Here is an 18,941-nt window from a genome sequence, read left to right as displayed (position 1 = left end):
GGGGGGACAGTGACTGAACGTGTCATGATAATGTGTTCATACGGTGACTATATCCATCATAAATGTATTTAACCCTATTCAGTTTTCGCTACCTAAAACTCCATTGTAATTCCCTTTCAACAAGAACTGCCAGTACTCGACGGAGTAGAACCACAGCTGTCAGATAGATTCAAGGAAGACAGCTCTGCTGCCAACTGCGGTATCCCCCAAGGGAGGTTCTCCCACGACACCATATTTTGCTTTCTGGCAATGACCATGGTCTCGTATATACCTGCAACCTCTTGGCTATCCCAGATTCCTTCTCTCCGACGAACGGTGCGTAGCAGGGATATCGCTCTAAACTGTGTGTCGACATCCTCGCAATACGTGCACACGAGGGAGAGGAGCGGTATCAAGTAGCCGTTGAAAGCAAATACAGGAGTCGGTCTTCGGTTTTCAATTTCAACCAGCACCTCTGCCCGCTTCAGGATCTTTTCAGCGTCATCCTTCGGAATCACCTGCTCGATCGTCTCGAATTTGACCAGCGCCTGCCAGACGGCCTGGTGCATGTCAAGAGACGCAAAGGCGCTCTTCTCCTCTGGTGATGGCTCTGCGTACCTCTCTTCACGCTTGGTGAGTTCGTAGCGGGCATCCCATACCGCAAATGCCCGTCTCGAAGCATCGAGGGCGGCCTTTCCCGCCTGGTAATCAAACTCCCACCCCGTGACGCCCATACATGAGGTCTCTAGAGGCCTGATTGGTCGGGGGCCTGCCACAAATTCGATATAAGTCTTGTCGTAGAACTCATCGACGCGCTCCAAATAGAAGGCTGCTTCGACGAGGTCGGAAAAGGGTGTCTTGGGGTCACCCATGTGGCCGGCGCGAAAAGGAAGGATGAGATCGTGAAATGTGTCGCTTCCCACATAGATGGCGACATTCTGCCCAAGCCGGTAGAACATCTCGGTTACTAGGTCAAACAAGCTATATTCGACCTCTTTCCCATTCGTGGGCTGAAACAGGGATGATGGTACATTTCCAAATTCCATCTCGGCACGGAAAGAGTTGAGCAACTGGCACCCAGCCTTGAGATGTCGTATCGACTCTGTGTAGCGCCCGTGTAGACTCTCAATGCAGATAAAGATGACACAGCAGATGAGAGTAGTCTGGAGGTTCATCTCAGAGTTGTCCTCCATGAGAGGCTTCATGTGTAGTATGGCCTGGTTGTACTTCTGAATAGAGGCATACTCAAACTCGGTCGCCAGTGACGACGATGTGGCGTCTCCCTGATAGCCAGCCACAAACCGACGATGTGCTCCGCCAAGAGCGCAGAGTGCGTGCTTGACTGGCTCAACGGTGTGGGCGAGTGGTAGCACAAAGTTGCGCCAAAACAGGGACCCGGAGAGCACGTCGAAATCCATAATGGTACACTCCCGGGCGTGGTAGAAGAGGGCGGCGTCGGATGGGGAGCCGAGATTCTCGATCGACAGGGCAGGTCTCAGTGCCGAGAGGGCCCGGCAGTCTGGGAGCTTGGGCTTGGACTGGTACTGCACCAGCTTCAACGGCTTCTTTGCCTTGACGACGGGAGCTTTTGGATCTTCGTAGCCGTCGCATTTCTGTCTATCTTTCTGGCATCGTTGACATACGGGCTTCTGTTCGTCACACTTCAAATGTCGGATTCTATAGAGCGGGATCAGTACACAGGGATGTACCACGGGGAGTTTATCTGCACAACTAACTTGCTGCCAGGGGGTGTTAGCATACATGGGCACTCAAACACACTACAAGTCAAATGATGACGACATACCAAGTCTTACAGCCAGTCCTCACTCGCGGCGCCTTTGCCCTTGTCCACTTCTTGCGTGGTGGTTGCTGAGGCTCAAGCGGAGCCATCTTGGACAAAACTACGAGCGGCCCAATCAAGGAGAGGGAATAGGTTCACCTGTCGCGTGGCCAGACTTGCAGCGGCCGTAAAGAATATTCGGGAAATTCACACGATACCCTTGGCGGCGCTGTCTTGATGGTTAAATGGTTTGGGGGCGCCATGGACATGATCCCGGAGACATTGCGGGTCTGCCGAGTGTGAGCGACGCCATTGGCTGGACCGTAAAGAATACGAATACTTTGCCGTTTCCGGTAAGGATCCAGCTGAGTGACAGTGCTTGGCTTCAGCCCTGTGACAGGGACGTTTGTCTTTGGCGTGGCTGTGTGGTCTGGACCTTTCCACGACGGGTCTCATGTCTCGGCCAGTTTAAATAATGAAAACATCCCCTTTTTGATCGGCGTACGTGGTGGACGACGTAATCAAGATCGAGCTGAAACCATAAATGCAGCTCCGTCATTTGAAGAACATGGCTATCTCGGAATGCCAAGAGGCTTGGCTCTAGGCAGCTTTCTTCAAGGCAAGGCTTTCACTCAGCTAATAAGTCAAACTTCGACTGACCTCCTATTCAGATATTGGATCCCTGAGTCCTTTTGCCTCACCGTCTGAGTCGTTTGACATGCATCGTCCGTGCAACATGGACCAACACCAACACGCGAGCAACCCTAAAGAGGCCGCCAAGCCTCCGAGATTTAATCATGACTTTGGAGGAAATAAGCGCTATTCAGTTTGAACTGTTGATCGGAGGGATTCTTATGCCGTAATTGGCTCTTGGTAAATGTTTCGTTACATTTGCAGGGTGAAAAATATTGTCTCAATCGACATGACATGTGAACTGGGTCACGTGGGTGCCGAGATCGGGTTTAGCCGCCCTTGGAGCCCCTCTTCTTTTTGACAACTCATGACTCTACCACTGAGAACCTGCAGACGAAGGATTTCCAGGCAGACAAGTAGATGGACTCGGCGGAATTATCCGAGACACCCTGTTGAGTGCGCTCCCCTTGTCCATTCGACCGAGTTACCGCCATGGCGGCGAGAAACATCCGTTTCGACTCTCTTAGTCCTAACCGACAAGTAGCAACTCAAGGCGAGTCTGCCAAAACTACTGTTGTCAATACAAACTCTGACTTGGCTGAGCAGACTGTCCGCTTTGCATCAAACGACGGATCAAGTGCGATCGAAGCCTACCGACATGTGTCAAGTGCGCCAGCCGAGACCTGGACTGTCCTGGTTATCATCCTGTTCCGCTCAGATGGAACCAAGGGGTGGCAAGCAGAGGCAAGTTTGCCGGAAAGTCAACTCCAGTACTGTATAAAGACAACAGAAAGGCAAAGAAGCACAAACTCTCAAAACGAAGAACTGTAGAGGCCGAGGTCTCTTGTAACAGTCCTCAACCTCAACACACTCCATCCTCATTACCAGAAACAACCCTTGATTTACAAACATCTACAGACGTTCCCCATCCATCTCATGACCTTGATCTCGTTCATAGCATCTCATCAGTCACACTTTCCAACAGTCTCCTAAACCACTTCTGCACCAGAGTCATCCCTCGACTGACCTGGATCGACCTCCCCGGCAGTCCATGGCGGAACACGATTCTACCTCTTGCCCAGAACTCGACTTGCCTCCGCCTTGCGATAAGCAGTCTAGCAGCTGCTCATATACATACGACATCGACCGAGACTGCCGATCAGACGGCACGACTCCTTCAGATGCAGACATGGCTCAGGAATGAAAGTCTTCGGGTCTTGAATCAAAAGATGCGACTTGAGTTACAACCAGCCCATGGAACAGTACAAGTACAATCACAAACCAGCCAGTCTTTTGTCGAGATTCTCACGGCAATGTTGGTTTTATGCTACACCGAGGCTTTTATCCCCGGATCAAGGGACTGGAAACTCCATCTGCGTGCCTGTCGAACGCTCATCAACTTTGGCAACCTACGGAGCCGCAGAACAACACCAAACGGCATCGAGAGCTTCCTACTCAAAGAAGTAGCTGATCTCGACACGCTTTGCAATATTTCCGTCTTTACCGACGACTCGACGTCATTACCCGAGCCCTTCGGCGATACCAGAATATGGTCTTTTACAGGAGTGATTAACGATATCACAACTGTCGAGAGACAACGTCACCATGCTCGACGAAAAGGTCAACAGCTGGCAGACATTGATATGGAAGAATGGCTCCAAAGGGCTCAGAACGCTTGTACTGAAGTGTCTGCCAGAGCCAATACACTCTCTGAGGACCAGGACATGCGACAATGCTTCCAGGCTGTCGTCAGAGCACACTACCACGCCACCATCATCTACAGCTACCAAGCCTTTGCGCCCGCTGACAAAGTCCAAGAACTTGTCAAATCCACCATCGACATCCTCCTACGCGAAATGCAGTCCGTTCTAGCAGGACACGTGCATACATTTTCCCATGATCTGTTCCTCCCATGCTTTATCGCTGGCACTGAGTGCCGTGGAGACAAGCTGAGACAGTCCATCATTGAGAGACTGTTTCTTGACTCGTTGTCTGTGACGGGGCTCTGGTGCAACCACACCGCACTGCAGTTTCTCACAACTTTGTGGGGGAGCTCGGAATATGAATCGGGTATGAACTGGATACAGTATGCTCGAGAGAATGAGGCACGGATTGGCACATTTATTGCCTTTTGAGCCACCTCTTTATTTCATTTACAATCTCCGAGCGATGTACGGAGTGTCAAGGGTACGTTTGGCAGCAATCCACTCGACTTCATGTATGGAGTATAACATCACCAAGAGATACCAACCCTATATCCTCGCTGCGGTCCGGCCATGTGTCCAATATGTTCTATTCAATGACGGGGACTATTTCGACTGGGGCAAACCTCATCGGTCCGAGTTCAAGTTCGTCTGCTTCCACTTTGCCTCCCAGCCCCGAAAGAATGGACTCTCAGGCAGCGTTTGATGCTGCCAATCCTTTTCCATGATTCCATTCTCAATCTGATACCTCTCATACTCGGCTAAGGCTGGCTTGAGTATGTGTTCAACATGCCAAACGCTCTTATACCGTACCAAGTTCTCCTTGCTATCACTGATAACCTTGAGGCTCAATGAGGGAACATATGGTTCATCCTTCAAGCTAGTCACCGGGGTGAAGAAGGCTTTGAAGTTAAACACTATGGCGCCTGATAGCGGGAGTCGGCGCAGCGTCTGCCAGTCGACGCGAAAGTATAGATCCTCAAGGCGAAGAGACGGATCTTGGGAATCCCGGATGCTTAGGCCAGGGTCTTCAGGAGGCATGTACAGATGTTGGCCAACCTCGAATCCCCATGCTCCTCTCTGGATGGGCTTTGACACTGGCATCTTTGTGAAGAATCTGGAAGCGTCAGATCAGATGGGGTGTTCCCTCTTGGTCGCATTCACGAAAGTACTCACCGATCCATACTAAGCTGCATCTTCTCCCTGTAATCTGGGACAGGTTCATGGATCTCAGGTAGGCCCAAACCGAGTTTCGTTCCCAGACTCCATCCAGTTGATGCGCAGATGACGCCAGCGCGGAAGTGGTATCTTCCAGTCTCAGGGTCTCGAAGCATAATAGCAAAGTCTTCAGGGACGTTTTCCAACAAAACGTGCAGGGGATCAACCGTTGAAAGGTCGACTTTGGTGCCCAGAATGTCGTTGACAAAGGTGTTACCCTCTAGCAGAAAGTAATGGGGATACCGGGCGCAAAGAAATTGTACCACCATTTCCATGAGCTCCTTACACGCCAACTCGGACCCAGGCAACGCATTCAGAATATCCTTTCCGTTATTAGCGAAGATATTCTTTCGTTCCTGGATATATCGATGGTACGTGTTGTCAAGCTCAATCCAGTAATCTGTCTCCATCTTCTGAAACGCTATCGCCAAGGTTAGTATGTTGATGCAAGTCAAGGGGAGGTTCTTACACATAGTTTGGTGGTACGGCCATCTCAGCGGCCTGTAAGGTCTAGGCTGGGCAGTATTGATGTCAAAACCCTCAGCTGGCTTTGGCAACGGGACCTCTGACAAGGCCGCGTAGTCAGGAAAGTTGCCCAACTTCAAGACATCTCCAACGCTGAACCCGCTGTATATGAACCGCTCGGGTCTTGCAGTTGCGTAGTTTTCGTTCATTCCGAGGATCATCCTCGAGAGCTTCGATGTGTCGGTGTTTCCATCGGCGTAAGGGAATCGTGAGTTAATGCGGCTCAGAACTGGGCGTTGTGATGGTGGGAACACGTCAGTGTAGTCTTGCCCGCCTTTAGATCGTTTTGGACTCGTCGCCAAGCTAAGACTCTTCTCTTCTCTGGCAGTTTTTCGTCTTCGGATGAAGTAGAGAGCAAAGAGCACTGCAGTGACGTAGCATACTGTAGACAGAGCCCCCGAGGAGAGAAAGGGTGGTTGTATAGCAAAAGACATGATGAAAATCCCAGACAGCGACAATCCACAAGAAGGACAAAGAGAGTCGTTTGCACTCGTTTATTAACACTTTATTCATGCTCTAGACCAGCCATCTTAGCTATCTCTTATACCCATCCCAGATTCCGGGTTCCCGGTATCGTTCTCGCGAAGACTGTCCCAAGCCACACAGGAACAAAGTTTCTCGCCAGGACTTCTCTTCTCGGATTAGCCCACAGCTAAAGAAAGCTGATAGAGGTGCATACTTTCTCCCCCCACCTCCCATATCAGCCCTAGCTCGGGCAACGTGGAGTCATCTGATGGCCATCATCTGCACCTCTGTGCGAAGTCATGGCGTTTCGAGGACTGCCGAGGGGAACATGTTGTTTGTCTGTGCAAATCAGGAGTCTGGCATTTCGGGATTTGTTTTCTTGAGATAAATCCACATGATGATGGTTTGTTTGGCCGGTTATCTGCGCTCTTGGCTTTGACCCGGGCCGGTTTAAAGATAGCGTTTGTGGAGACTGATGTAAGCGAGGATCCTCAGGTACTTTGGAGCCTTGTTAACGCAATCCTAACAAATAGAGGGAATGTTGACAATTACTCATACTTGTGATCTGTGACTCGGACCAGGAGATGTGAAGAGACACCAGGCTGCAGAGAATTCCGAGATTAAGTTGTCATTCTACCGTCAAGTAATGACAAAGAATCCCTACCAAGTTCAACATACAGATATTCTTCGACGCTGCCATATGACCAGCTCAACTACCGCAACTCGGCAAGACATCTACGATTCACAATGAAACTACCCACTCACTCCCAGTAGCCTGTCATAGATTTTACCAAAATACGTAATACTGTACATCTGTAGACGCATATCAAAGGTCCAGACAAGCCCGTGATGGAGATGATGTTCTTGAGTCAACACGCTATGCCCAAAGTAGCAGGCCCCGCGAGAAAACTCCACAGGAGCGGTATCGGTACAAGACAACCACCAAGTGTGAACAGAGGAGGGTTTCGAGGTGGATGACGGGCTCAGATAAATAAATGCCTTGCACACGCCTAAAAGCTAAAATGAGAAGGCATTCCTTTCAATTCATCAGAACGAGGTTGCCCGTGGTCTCTTGTACACTCCCTCCCTGACACCATGCAAGTTCCTATACTCGCGGCGGGCATGTTGCTCGCCATCTGCCTGATTTACGCCAAGGTAACAAAATTCTTTGAAAGTCTTCACGTTCAGTATGCTGAGAATTTTGCCATCAAGACTTGTGTGAGCCGTCGAAAACAAACAGCGTCAACCCAAAATCTGCCATATCCAGATGAAAAGCCATCACCCATTGCACCCCTGGAAAACTTTGACTGGAGGACAAAGAAACCACCCCAGTTTCGAGGCTTCAAGCCCAAATACAATATCTCGATGGGTGAGTATCTCATACTATCATGCACGTGCCTACTAACTCCATGGAAAGGCATCAGGCGTGATACTCCCTCTGAACTCCTCTCCATTGACCACGACTACCTCGATCGCGTCAACCAGCGCCGAGAGATTCTCAAGCAGCATGAAGACACAGTCTGTGGATTTCTGCCAGGGGGAGAACAGGCTGTACTGGAGATTTACGACTACTTTCTTACGGAGTATCTCCCTATCCGATTTCCAACCATGTTTCAGCTCTCCCAAGACGGAACCATCTTCAAGAATCTCGTCACGAACAGATCCTTCCCCACAAAGGCCCGGGACATCCGATCTGCGCTTCTTAATCTCGGCGAGACTGTAGAAGAGGAGCTATTCCTGCTCGTCCCAGACTCTGACAGTTACCGGCTCGTTGCTTACGTCTGTTGTTTCCCTTCAAGTTTCGATCCAGCAGAAAAGCTTGGGCTACTCTTGAAGGACATTCACAAGCCTGTTCCGGGATATGAAAAGATTGGGCCGAGTATGGAACGATTCTTTGCAAAGTTGCAAGTTGGCAGCCCGATCAAACGACAGAACGTGAGTATCAAATCACCCAGGCGACTCTTTCAGAGACTGACAAAGCAATTTCACAGTGGTCGGTGCAAGTTCACCCCGAGTTGTTTGACTGCGAAGCAAACCACCGAATAAAGAGCTATGACGGTCCGGGTGAACCAAACATAGAAGATGCAAGTTCCCCAACACTCGCTTTCCAAGACACCCCCTGCTAACAGACCTCAGACTTTTCTACGATCCGAGCTGCAAACCCTAACTCGTTTCCCAAATACTCAAGCCATCCTCTTCAGCTTCAAGACCTACTTGTACAAGGTCACCGACGTCAAGGCGCAGGGTCAGGGTCCCGAGTTTGCAGAGGCCATCGAGGGCATCCGGCAAGGCAATGTTCCGGAAATGTGGGATTACAAGGGTGCACCGAGGTGGGGGGAGACCGTGTGCAGGTATTTACGATCATAATCCACGTGTATATGGATAAGGGCGTAGTCCAAAAGAACCTTTTGTTAACTAGTTGTCCATTGCCTGCTTCTGCTTCCCACCAGGGCCAGCCCCTTGTCTTGCTTTCTAAACAGAAACGCTCTACCAGAGTCGTTACAAGAGCAAATTTTAACACATAAACTATTCGAACGCCCCCCAGTACTACTCACAGTTCAATATAGAGTATCGAATCACACAATGACGAGAGTACGCCGATCAAGGCAGGTGAATCCAACCGGATAACGGCCGAACAATGTCGTCTCGACCCCTATCAGGTGAAAGTATATTTAGAGAGCTTCGTGGACTTGACAGATTACTGTGGGTAAATCTTTCATTTTGCAGCATAGATACCATTTAGCTAACAATAAAAGATCTTAACCCAGAGGAAGTTTCAAACAAAGCCTCCAGAAGCAGCGTTGCCTCAGAGACAATAAAGGTTCGGAACGACAACCAGAAAGATCTTTGCCTGGCGTTGGATAAACGTGTCTGCATTGTGACAGAGGCATCGCATCCCAACGTCTGTCACATCGTTCCTTGCTCTTCGGCCTACCATCGAGCCCTCATCAAGTCATTAAGACCAATCCTAGCCCAATACCTCGGCCTCCCTCAAGGCCATACCACTCACATGATGCTCGATTCCCTCATTGAACCCAGCTCATCTGGCCACGTATGGAATATGATCTGTCTGAGCCCGACGCTGCTTGACTGGTGGAGACGAGGCTATTCCGGTCTCAAGCTTCTAGGAGCAACCCCTCAGGACCACAGCAGCTTATCAACGCTCAAGCTACAATTCGTATGGATGCCACGATTCATACAGAGATACCGCCAAGACGGAGCCTGCAAGCCCATCAGCATCGTGGCACAACGGAATGAGAGAACAAAACTTTTCGCCAACCTAACGCACTTCTATGGAGAGCACACGCAGTCTTGTCACGCGCCTAACTGCACTGCTTGATGGTGTAGCTAAGACGCGCCGTGTACTCGTCCACGGGCACCAAAGAAGCATTTCGGGACAGTATTTTACAAAATCAAGCAGCATCTCGTGGCCCTTCGGTTCGGTTGCATAGTCATTGAGGTAGAGAGCCATAGGCGATCATCAGCGACCATGAAATGCTCTACCAGAAGCCCAAGATATTAAGCTACTGTTGGAAAGTGGTGAGGAAGACGCAGAGAAAGCACAACGAGCATTCCGTGATGAGCCAGAGATCGTAGATTATGAGATCGAAGGCGGCGTCCAGCTACCTACATTTAGTTACTCCTTATCAGTATCTCTTCCTAAAGGTATTTAATACTAATATTAGAAAGAGATCTAAGATAAAATGGAGTTCTCTGGATCTCTTCTAATTATTTCTCCAATCCTTATGCCAGGCTATGCACTAAAGTGTGCCAATATGAGCTCCTGTCAGCCTCTCGCGTTGCGCCCGACTCACACTGTTCACATTACACGGCCACTCCTACCCTCATTAATCATCATGTCAACCTCCTTCACTTACTCATTTCCCACTAGATACAATACTCGAAAGCGAATGACGATCCGGCGGAACGTAAACCTCCTTCACCTCAGCGCTCTGCCACAGCTGAGGCGAGTAATACACCAAGGGTAGATCCTCATACGCCAGATGCGCATTCGCCGTAACAAACTCTTCAAATGTCGACGCCACCTTTCCACTAGCAAGACAGAGTTGAACCTGCTGTACCCAAAACATGCTCTGTGTAGAGCCCATGCTTGAAGAAAGCTCCAGTGCCGTCCGCGCCGCGACCGTAGAGCTCTTTTCCTCAGATGCCCTGCTTAGTCGTTGGTAAAGGAAGCGTAACAGGCTGGCATGGTTCGCAACGATGACTTCCTCTTCAGGTATGAGCCTTGCCTCATCAATAAGAACTGCTGCCCAAAAGTCAAGGTCCTCGCGTGGAGGTAGACCGGAAGGTTTGGTGAAGCGACGACTAACGGCGTTGACCATCTGCGACCGGGCGAGATCAATCTTTGCCTTGGAAGGCATGCCAAAGACGTTGGGGAGAGCTTTCTTGTCGGGGTTCACAAAGCTCATCCTCGCGGGAATGCCTTGCCATACAGAAGGCGAGTAGTACTGGCGCCACTCGTCTCCAGTAATGTCAAAGAGAGCCTTGAATGCCTCGAAAGTGAGCGTCGTGACCGATCCCTCAAATTGTGTACCCTTTGACGCCTTGGATGGCTCAGTTTCCAAGGATCGCAAATACGCGTGGACAATCTGGATCCAGAAATACGCCTGGGTCTCCGAGTATGGCGACACAGACGGATCAGAGGCACGAAGCCGGATTGTAGACGACTGCAAAGCCTCTAGTGCTTGCTTCACGACTCCTCCGCGTCTGAGCTTAGACGTGAGCGTCTTTTGCACGACCGAGAATGCAAAACGTGGGAGTCTATCCACATCATTCCCAGGGCGCTGAGTATCCCGTTGTTCCTCCTCTACCTTGGCTTGAGCGGGGGTTGGAAGAGGCTGCAAATCCGGAAGATGCCAATTCTCTCGAGCTTCAGGCGTGAACAGCATATCATTAGAGTAATACGACCTCCAAAGACCAGAGTTCATGAGCCACGGCGCCGAGAGAGCGATCTCTGCATATTCACCTCTATCCGGGAACTTGTCGCGTCCATTGTTGACTTGGTAGTTGACAGCCGCGATCTGAATCTGATGAAGCCAAAAGATAGTCATGGTCCTATTGACGTTAGAAGTAAGTCCCAGTCGAGCAAGGTATACGTACTTGTGCGCAGTGTTGCGGAATCGCTCTGGGTTTCCCTGCCTCAGACGATTGAGATGGGCCATAAACTCATCGGCACACTCCAAAAGACCAAATCCTCTAGCGAAGCAATCATGCAACACAAAGAAGCCAGCTCTCAGATGGGTGTAGTGGTCCCACGAGTTCAGACTACCGTCCATGAATGAGGCCCAGAAGCTCTCGGCATCAACAGCGTCCGCATTGGCCTTTTTTACGCGCTCAATTAGTTCTGTGTCACTCGGTCCCTTCTCCAGTTCTGCTACTTGAGCCTTAGTGTCTGGTTGTGCGGGCTTCTTGATCTGCTGGATCGTCTGTCTAATTTCCTCCATGGCAGGATAAAGCTGCTCGCCAGACGTCGCGCACAAACCAGGATAATCCAAAATCCTGATGTCGTGATTCCCAAGGTAAGGAGCAATCTCTTTCTCAATCTGGACTCTTATACCTTTGACGATGGAGTCTCTCTCGTCAGGCGGGAGGAGGTCTTGCTTGTTGAAGAGGATAAACATATGTCGACATCCTTGCTCAGCCATCATGGCCAAGCCCATGCGGAGATACTCTAGAGAGAATTTGATCCTGTCGGGATCTAGATCGCCACAGCTCTGGATAAAGATGAGGAAACGATCTGGCTGCATGTAATGTCGGATGAGAGGCCTGATCTTGTCGCATCCTGCAAATGTTAGTATACGATCCAAGCTGAAACGGGCAAATCTCACCTCCCACGTCCCAGAGAGTAATTTTGCCGCCATCTGGATATTCGAGGGTCTCTACATTGAAGCCGATTGTGGGAATTGTCGTGACTATCTCTCCCAGCTTCAGCTTGTAGAGCATCGTCGTCTTTCCAGACGCATCATTGCCGATGATGAGGCCGCTGTGTTCGGGGCCTCTACCCAAGAGCCAACGAGCGATACCTAACACAGTCAGCGTTGTCCAACTTCAACATTAACATGTAAATTACGCATTTTGTCAGAATTGATCAATTGTGAAGAAAGAAGAATCGGCACGGGTAGTGGCCAGTTAATATTAAAGTCGCTGCCTTCACAAAGTGGGGGAGCTACTAATGCCTCTCAAGACGTGGCTTCAAGAATCTGCCTTGTCGTCGACTATTCACGCGCCTAAGACGCCAGCCTGTCAGAATGGCTTACAACTTCTAACACGAGTGTGGCTTTGACATTTTACTATTGATGCAGTACTAACTATTTTTGTTTATCCCTGGGCAGTGATCACAGTCCAGGCAATAGGTCTTTGCCTCTATCGCTACAGCAGATTGAAGAGCTGATGGCCCAGCAAGGACACATATATCCAACAGCTCAGAAGACCATATCCTGCTATCTGGACATCCTTGTATTTTGGGTATCTCAACTCCGTCCATCTAATCAACAGACCCAGCAAGCGCAACAGCACTAAACCTCAAATCACCACCCTCCCTCTCCAAAAACTTCAACGCCCCCAGACTAAGTCCCTTGCTACTCAACACATCCTCATCCTCTAGCAGATCTCCCCTTCGGATCGGTCCCTTGCGTCGTCCGTCGAGCTCCCAGAGTCCACCGTCGGATCCCTTGGCAAAGCAGACGTAGTGCAGCTCGACGTCGTCTTCGGCGGGGGGAGCGGGCGTGTCGCCTTGGGAGGCGGCTTCTTTGTGGGCTGTTGCGAGGTCGGGGGTTTGTTCGAGGACGCGGGCGCGGCCGTCGGGGCCGAGGGGGATGCTCTTCTTGATGAGCGTGTCGAGCGTGGAACCCTCCTCTGCGATGCGTTAGACATGCACGCCTAGACAATCACATAGGAATAATCTTACCGATAAAGTTTCGCGCGTTTCCGTTGCTCACGGCGTGCAAGAGTCCCATAAGCCCACACGCATTCCGAATGGTCTGCGGCCACCAAAGCACCGGCTCCGCATCACCCTTGCCGCGGTACTCGTCCACCAAGCTATCCTCGGCCATGCGGTGGCTCTCGTACGCGGCGCTGACGGGGAACACGAGCAGCAGAGCCAGCGCGGGGCGCGGGATGAATGCCAGCAGGTCCGGGTCGGTGAGGGAGTAGACGTCGTGCATCCCGAGGGCCGGCGACACGCCGAGCTTGTGGATGAGCGTCGTCATGAGCTGGGGGTTCGCCTCGAGGGGGATAAAGGCCGGGCGGGCGTCGGAGGGGTTGGGGTCTGTTGTGGAAGACATGGTGGGCGTGCGTGTGTGTGTGTGAAGCTATCTGTCGCGAGCTGTTTGTTGGATGATGAAGCTTGGATGTTGCTGAGTGTGAAGCTGAAACTTGGTATCCTTAGCCCCCGCCAAACGCGGGGCATTGTCGTTTGCCATGACGTCGCCTACCGACTGCCTGCAGCGAGTGGCTCAGGGCTCAAGCGGGGGATCATCAAGATAAAACACGCCTCATTGTTTATAACTGCACTTTTAAGGCGTTTCATTTTGCGAGCATTAACACCTGTAGTATCATAAGTGACGGTGTTATTGGAAAGGGTAGCATTGCAAGGGCTGTATTCTTCTTGGCATCTTTCGATTCTGCGAGGCTGTAGGGTAACCGTTCCAACCTGTTCAACACCATTATTCATCTCCAACAACCACAAGCTCAACCTCATTTCCTCCCCTTTTAGCTTCTCCAATCGCATCTCTCCAACCATCTTTCTCGACTCACGCTTGTCACCCAAAGTTTCGCTAGTCCCTTTGATCTACAGCTGCCATGTCTAGCCCCAACCGCTCAGCTATCCACTAGCCCACAAACGGTTTCTTCCTGATGGCCTCGGGGTCTTGCACAAAACCCGCAATACCGGTTCCGCAGGCTGCACGTGCCTGGACGCGATCTCATCTCATCCTCTTTTCTTTAACGGGGGTCGCAATCTGGCCCCGACGCTTTCAGCCCTCCGGACGACCGCCGACGTCAATCATTGGGAGGGTACCTCCACCCATGATTGAGATCGCTATTCACGATGTGACGTGCAAATCTTTTTTGCTATCTATCCAATACTGTGGTGCACTCCTCGTGTTAAGAGTATCACGGTACTACACAGCACAAACAAAAAACACAATCACGCCCGGCTGCCGGCATCAAAGGCAAAACAATGGACGGGCCGTTCCCGCAAGTTGATGACCAGCCTAGCTAGCTAGCTTTCTCGTAACGAGGTAACCATAGAGGAATTTGCCCTGGTTAGGACGGTAGCAGGCGATATTACCACGTCGCAAGCCAGGTTAGAATGACTCGGGTAGCTGCTTGTCGATTCCTCAATGTCTCAGAGACGAGTCTTTCTCGCTAATGGTGCTCACATCTGCCACACTAACACACAGACGCAAATACCCCCTCCTGACAGACTTGAAGATAGCAAAACCACAAAAATCACAGACACAGAACTCCTACCGTTCGTCCCAGGAGAGTGGCACGGATCCCCCCCCCCAATTTGGCATCAAGGTTGGATCCGCGCTAGACGGGAGAATCCCCATCACCATGTCCTCCACGTGGACTCGAGACATGACTCGCTGGGGGTTTCAATACACCCCCTCGCTCGCCAAAGTGGGAGTCAAGTGTCAGGTAGCACGGCGCACGCGCACGTACCGGCGAACCAAGACCCCGGAGGCCGAGACCCGTTCGTCGTCCCTGAGCGTTCTAGCGACCAAAGCGAACAGTTTTGATGGCGTTAGACGTTTGAGGGGGATGGATCCAGACAACTGACGGCTTCCCATCGATCAGCACCTGCAAAGCATACTCTGGCGTCCTTTCAGGTCAAACTAGTCTCGTCCAAGCAAATCCCGTCGTCATCTCTGCTTCGTGGCACTTGAATAGTCCGGTCCTGTCTGAGCCCCTGGTCCCTGCGTCAGCTTTTTCTTTCTTGGTTCCCTTTCAAGGGGCGGGTCTAGAGTTCAGGGGTACCACCCTCTTGACTGCAAGTCAAACGCCCCCTGTCAGTTGTCGAGTTTCTGTACCTACTGTTGGACCGTAGAAAGAGGGGAAAAGCGGTGGGTGGATAGATTGTCCTGAGACACAACTCGGCTGCCATATCTCATTGAGGAATCTACCACAGAGGAAACAGTGTCGAATGGCATTTGCATGCATTTCATAGCCCATTCACAGGCTGCCACGGGCCAGGCTGTCAATTGTCAATCAACTGGGCTTGGCCGCTAGAGAGGGGGGAGAAAGCCCGCTACTGCACCTCATCCTTGAACGATTGAACATCGGGTCCCTTCTCCCTATTTCCTAGCGGGTACCTGTCCATCTCATGCCATGGAGGTTTTGGGTCCCCCATCTCTTGTCGGTCCGCACGGATCTTTTCTGGCTCGCGTCATGATTACCGCCGGGCTGGCCAGAGACAGGCACACCTCTCCTGTCACTGACTCTCCCTTTTTTGGCTTTGTCTTCCCAAGAGAACGTCGAGAATATGCATGTATCCGCTTCCGTGGATCAAGATCTCCAGCTAATAGACTGACCCTACCTACCGAGTCCAAGCCATCTTTTTTTTCCTTTTTCCTTTTCTTCTTCTGAGGCCCTGTTCCCCAATCAGCGCGTGGGCTGTCGAAACAGTTCGCCCCAGGTTTCTTCTACTCTTCCCTCCCTTGCTTTTACAAAAAGAACGGTCCAACACCCGTTTTTCCATTTCATAGCCTTTCATTCCATCCTTTTTACTCTTCCCCGTGAGCGCCAGAATGCTCGCGGCGGGTCCCCTGAGGCCTCTCCTTTAAACGTGCTGCTTCTCTCCCTGCAACCAGCAGACAAAATCTCATCTTGTCGAACGACATCATGGGCTTCTTTAGCTTCTTGACGCGCAAGACTTCCTCCGACAAGAATCAGAATCAGATCAAGGGTCAATCCTACAAATCGACAGTCGCATCAATACCGCCCATCCAAGGTGAGCTCCTCGTTCAAAGGATCACGGCGCCACTCACACGGCCCCATGCAGGAACTTATCCCGTCGCTGGAAATGGACCCAACGTGCTGGACCAGCTGCAGCAGGCGGCAAGGAAGCGCAGCCAGGCTCAACTCTCTGTAATCGATCACGATATCGACCTTGACCCTGCCGCGCCTCCCCCAATGGTCCCGCGCTTCCGCAGCTTCTCCCCAGGACGTCCAACAACAGCTCCAAACCAAGCTCACGCCAACAGTCTATCCTCGCGTCCGAGGTCCGTCGCCCGCAGCATCCGCAGCACAAACTCAGCCTGGAGCGTTCCCGAAAAGACACGCGCCGCCGTGCGCACAGTAGAGAGACCGCCTCCTGTCCCCTCAATCCCCTCTCACCACCGCCGTGAGAGCTCCGTCGACTCGTTCCAGGACGGCAGCCGGTTCGTCGACGTTCTAGACGCCCAGGGCGAGATCAGGCCGTCAAACTTTCGCTCGCGCGTCGCAGCCACCGGCGCCCGCGAGTACGGGGAAGACGTTGCCGAGCGCAACATTGGCGAGAACGGTCTGAACCTTAACAGCCCTGCCGTCAAGGCCTTTTACCGTCTCTCCAGTAGCGGGAGGTTGACGCTGCAGACCTCGGACAGTGGTGGACTGTCTGTTCACGATTATGATGGCTTTGACGACGATGACGACGATTGCGCTCCGCCGCCTGGCATTCCTCATCTTGATCTAGGGACGATTCGAGAATCTTCAAGACCGACGAGTTCATCAACAGCATGGAGGTCATTTTCAGGCTCAATTGGTGGAGAAATGCTAAGATCCAGTAAATCGCAACGACGTCTAGATAAACGCCCCGAGACATCATCGCAAACAGCAGCGTCTCTAAAGAACCGGAGGAGATCATTCAACGCATTCGCATCTCCACCTGAACCGCGCACGTCCAAACCGAGACCTCTCAGCTTACATCCTTCATTATCAAATTTTAATTATTCAGCGCCTCTGTCACCACCGCCGATGCCCAAGTCTCGTCCAAAGACGAGTGAAGGCCGGAGTCGACAGCGAAGTATTGGGATGGTTGAGATTGAGAGTCTGGTTGACGAAGCTTTCGATACACCAGCACCATGTCCGAGTAGGTGCTTTTGGTCAAATTATAGAATAAAGCTAACATGAAATAGCCATCCCTGTGCGATTCAAGCAGGCAGAGCATCCTTCATACTCTCGCCCCGATTCACATCTTTCACGCCAAGATCTCATTCTCCCTCGTCATGATCCACCAATTCCTCGCCATGATCCTCTTCCTCGTCATGATTCTTCTCACATCCGCCCCGACACGCATCACGGCCCATCAACTCTTTCTCTCTACCCCCGCAGCGACATTTCTCAACCCTCACGACCTTCCAGCTCTTCGTCCATGGATAAACCACCCCGCAACCGCTCCATTGGCGGCGCCTCACTTCTCCGACACCAACGCCTCGACAACATCACCGAACACATTCCTGTTCGGACGTCATCTCTAACCCTCCAGTCCCAACCATGCATCACACCGACCACCATGTCGTCTGGTTACTCCAGCAATCCTTTCCCGAGGTCTATGGGCCAGCACACACCAAGCACTTCCATCGACGCATCTGTTCCTCCGTCAATCAAGATTAACCACGAGCGCGAACAAAACGGCGGAATGACCACTCTTGGAAACCAGAACAACTACTACAACGCTGCCGAAGACGACTTTTCCGCCGATACTCTTGTACCCTCACGTCGGGAACTGGAGCAGGATCTAAGTCACCCCATCAACGCAGGCGTAGAAGCCGAGTACTACATCTCGGATGCCAGCGAGGACTCTGTCGACTCTTTCGTCGCCTGGAAGGAGAAGCGACGCGGAGAGGAAGGTCTATTATACAAGGAAGACTACGGCATCGCAGGAGGCGGTCTCCCCGGTTTATTCGAACCTCTCCCGATCCCCAAGGCCCCAGCAGAACCACCAGCGCCTATCAAGCCACCAAAGACACCAAAGAGCCCAAAACGCCCAACCACAAGAGGCACCACAAAGAGCAACAAGTCGACGCCCCGAAAGACACGACACCAACAACATCTCCGCCGTAGCCGCACAAGCACATTCTCCCCACCGCGCCGCGAGCCCCGCAACGGCTCATCCTCAGACGACGAAGGCTCCGACTCGTTCTGGGAGCGCGCGCGCGACATGCCCCACGGGCCAAGCTTTGTCTCCCTGGCCGACCTCGGCATTGACCTGCGGCACCTGGGTCTCGACCAATACGGTCTCACCGAGGAGGACGACGCCAAGGTTGACATTCACACGGCAGTCAAGCTACGAAAGGAGATGCGCCGACGCAAGATGGAGACGCAGAGTCGACGACATACAAGGAGTTATGCTGACGAGGCGGATGTAGAGGATTAACGAGACATATGAGGTATGGAGTTTTTTCATGGCAAGATGATTTGGGAACATAAAGCTAGACGACTTGACGATTTCCGTCCCTTTTTAATTATTTTTTCTTTGTATCATGGAATAGGCGCATGGATATGTACAGCACAACGAGCATCGCAGTCGAATAGGCATAGGGAGAGGGCATCCAAAGCATCTAATGAATGGACAAGTAACATTCACAACATCAAACATTTACTACCCGTATCCTTGAAACCAAATCTACAGC

General features: G+C 51.5%; 5 protein-coding genes across 5 annotated transcripts; 2 read left to right on the top strand and 3 right to left on the bottom strand.

The window, feature by feature from the left end:
* Window positions 1-116: 116 nt before the first annotated feature.
* NCS57_01001300 (uncharacterized protein) lies at window positions 117-1,869 on the bottom strand (the record flags this gene model as incomplete). Its single annotated transcript, XM_053059771.1, has 3 exons — window positions 117-1,628; window positions 1,709-1,718; window positions 1,784-1,869. The coding sequence occupies 3 exons, from the start codon at window positions 1,867-1,869 to the stop codon at window positions 117-119; spliced, it is 1,608 nt and encodes a 535-aa protein (XP_052910165.1).
* Window positions 1,870-4,722: 2,853 nt separating this feature from the next.
* NCS57_01001200 (uncharacterized protein) lies at window positions 4,723-6,272 on the bottom strand (the record flags this gene model as incomplete). Its single annotated transcript, XM_053059770.1, has 3 exons — window positions 4,723-5,212; window positions 5,272-5,734; window positions 5,783-6,272. The coding sequence occupies 3 exons, from the start codon at window positions 6,270-6,272 to the stop codon at window positions 4,723-4,725; spliced, it is 1,443 nt and encodes a 480-aa protein (XP_052910164.1).
* Window positions 6,273-7,398: 1,126 nt separating this feature from the next.
* Window positions 7,399-8,670, top strand: NCS57_01001100 (uncharacterized protein; the record flags this gene model as incomplete). Its single annotated transcript, XM_053059769.1, has 3 exons — window positions 7,399-7,672; window positions 7,721-8,238; window positions 8,440-8,670. 3 exons carry the CDS (start codon window positions 7,399-7,401, stop codon window positions 8,668-8,670), a joined length of 1,023 nt encoding a protein of 340 aa, XP_052910163.1.
* A 1,511-nt stretch (window positions 8,671-10,181) lies between these two features.
* NCS57_01001000 (Ubiquitin carboxyl-terminal hydrolase) lies at window positions 10,182-13,607 on the bottom strand (the record flags this gene model as incomplete). The annotated part of the gene is made up of 5 exons (XM_053059768.1): window positions 10,182-11,379; window positions 11,425-12,106; window positions 12,153-12,370; window positions 12,822-13,179; window positions 13,232-13,607. 5 exons carry the CDS (start codon window positions 13,605-13,607, stop codon window positions 10,182-10,184), a joined length of 2,832 nt encoding a protein of 943 aa, XP_052910162.1.
* A 2,563-nt stretch (window positions 13,608-16,170) lies between these two features.
* Window positions 16,171-18,685, top strand: NCS57_01000900 (uncharacterized protein; the record flags this gene model as incomplete). Its single annotated transcript, XM_053059767.1, has 2 exons — window positions 16,171-17,398; window positions 17,445-18,685. The coding sequence occupies 2 exons, from the start codon at window positions 16,171-16,173 to the stop codon at window positions 18,683-18,685; spliced, it is 2,469 nt and encodes an 822-aa protein (XP_052910161.1).
* Between the last annotated feature and the right edge of the window lie 256 nt (window positions 18,686-18,941).

Source organism: Fusarium keratoplasticum, chromosome 8, assembly GCF_025433545.1.
Source record: "Fusarium keratoplasticum isolate Fu6.1 chromosome 8, whole genome shotgun sequence".
NCBI lineage: Eukaryota > Fungi > Ascomycota > Sordariomycetes > Hypocreales > Nectriaceae > Fusarium > Fusarium keratoplasticum.
Note: the sequence above shows the minus strand (reverse complement) of the source record. Positions and strands in the feature narration are given on the sequence as shown.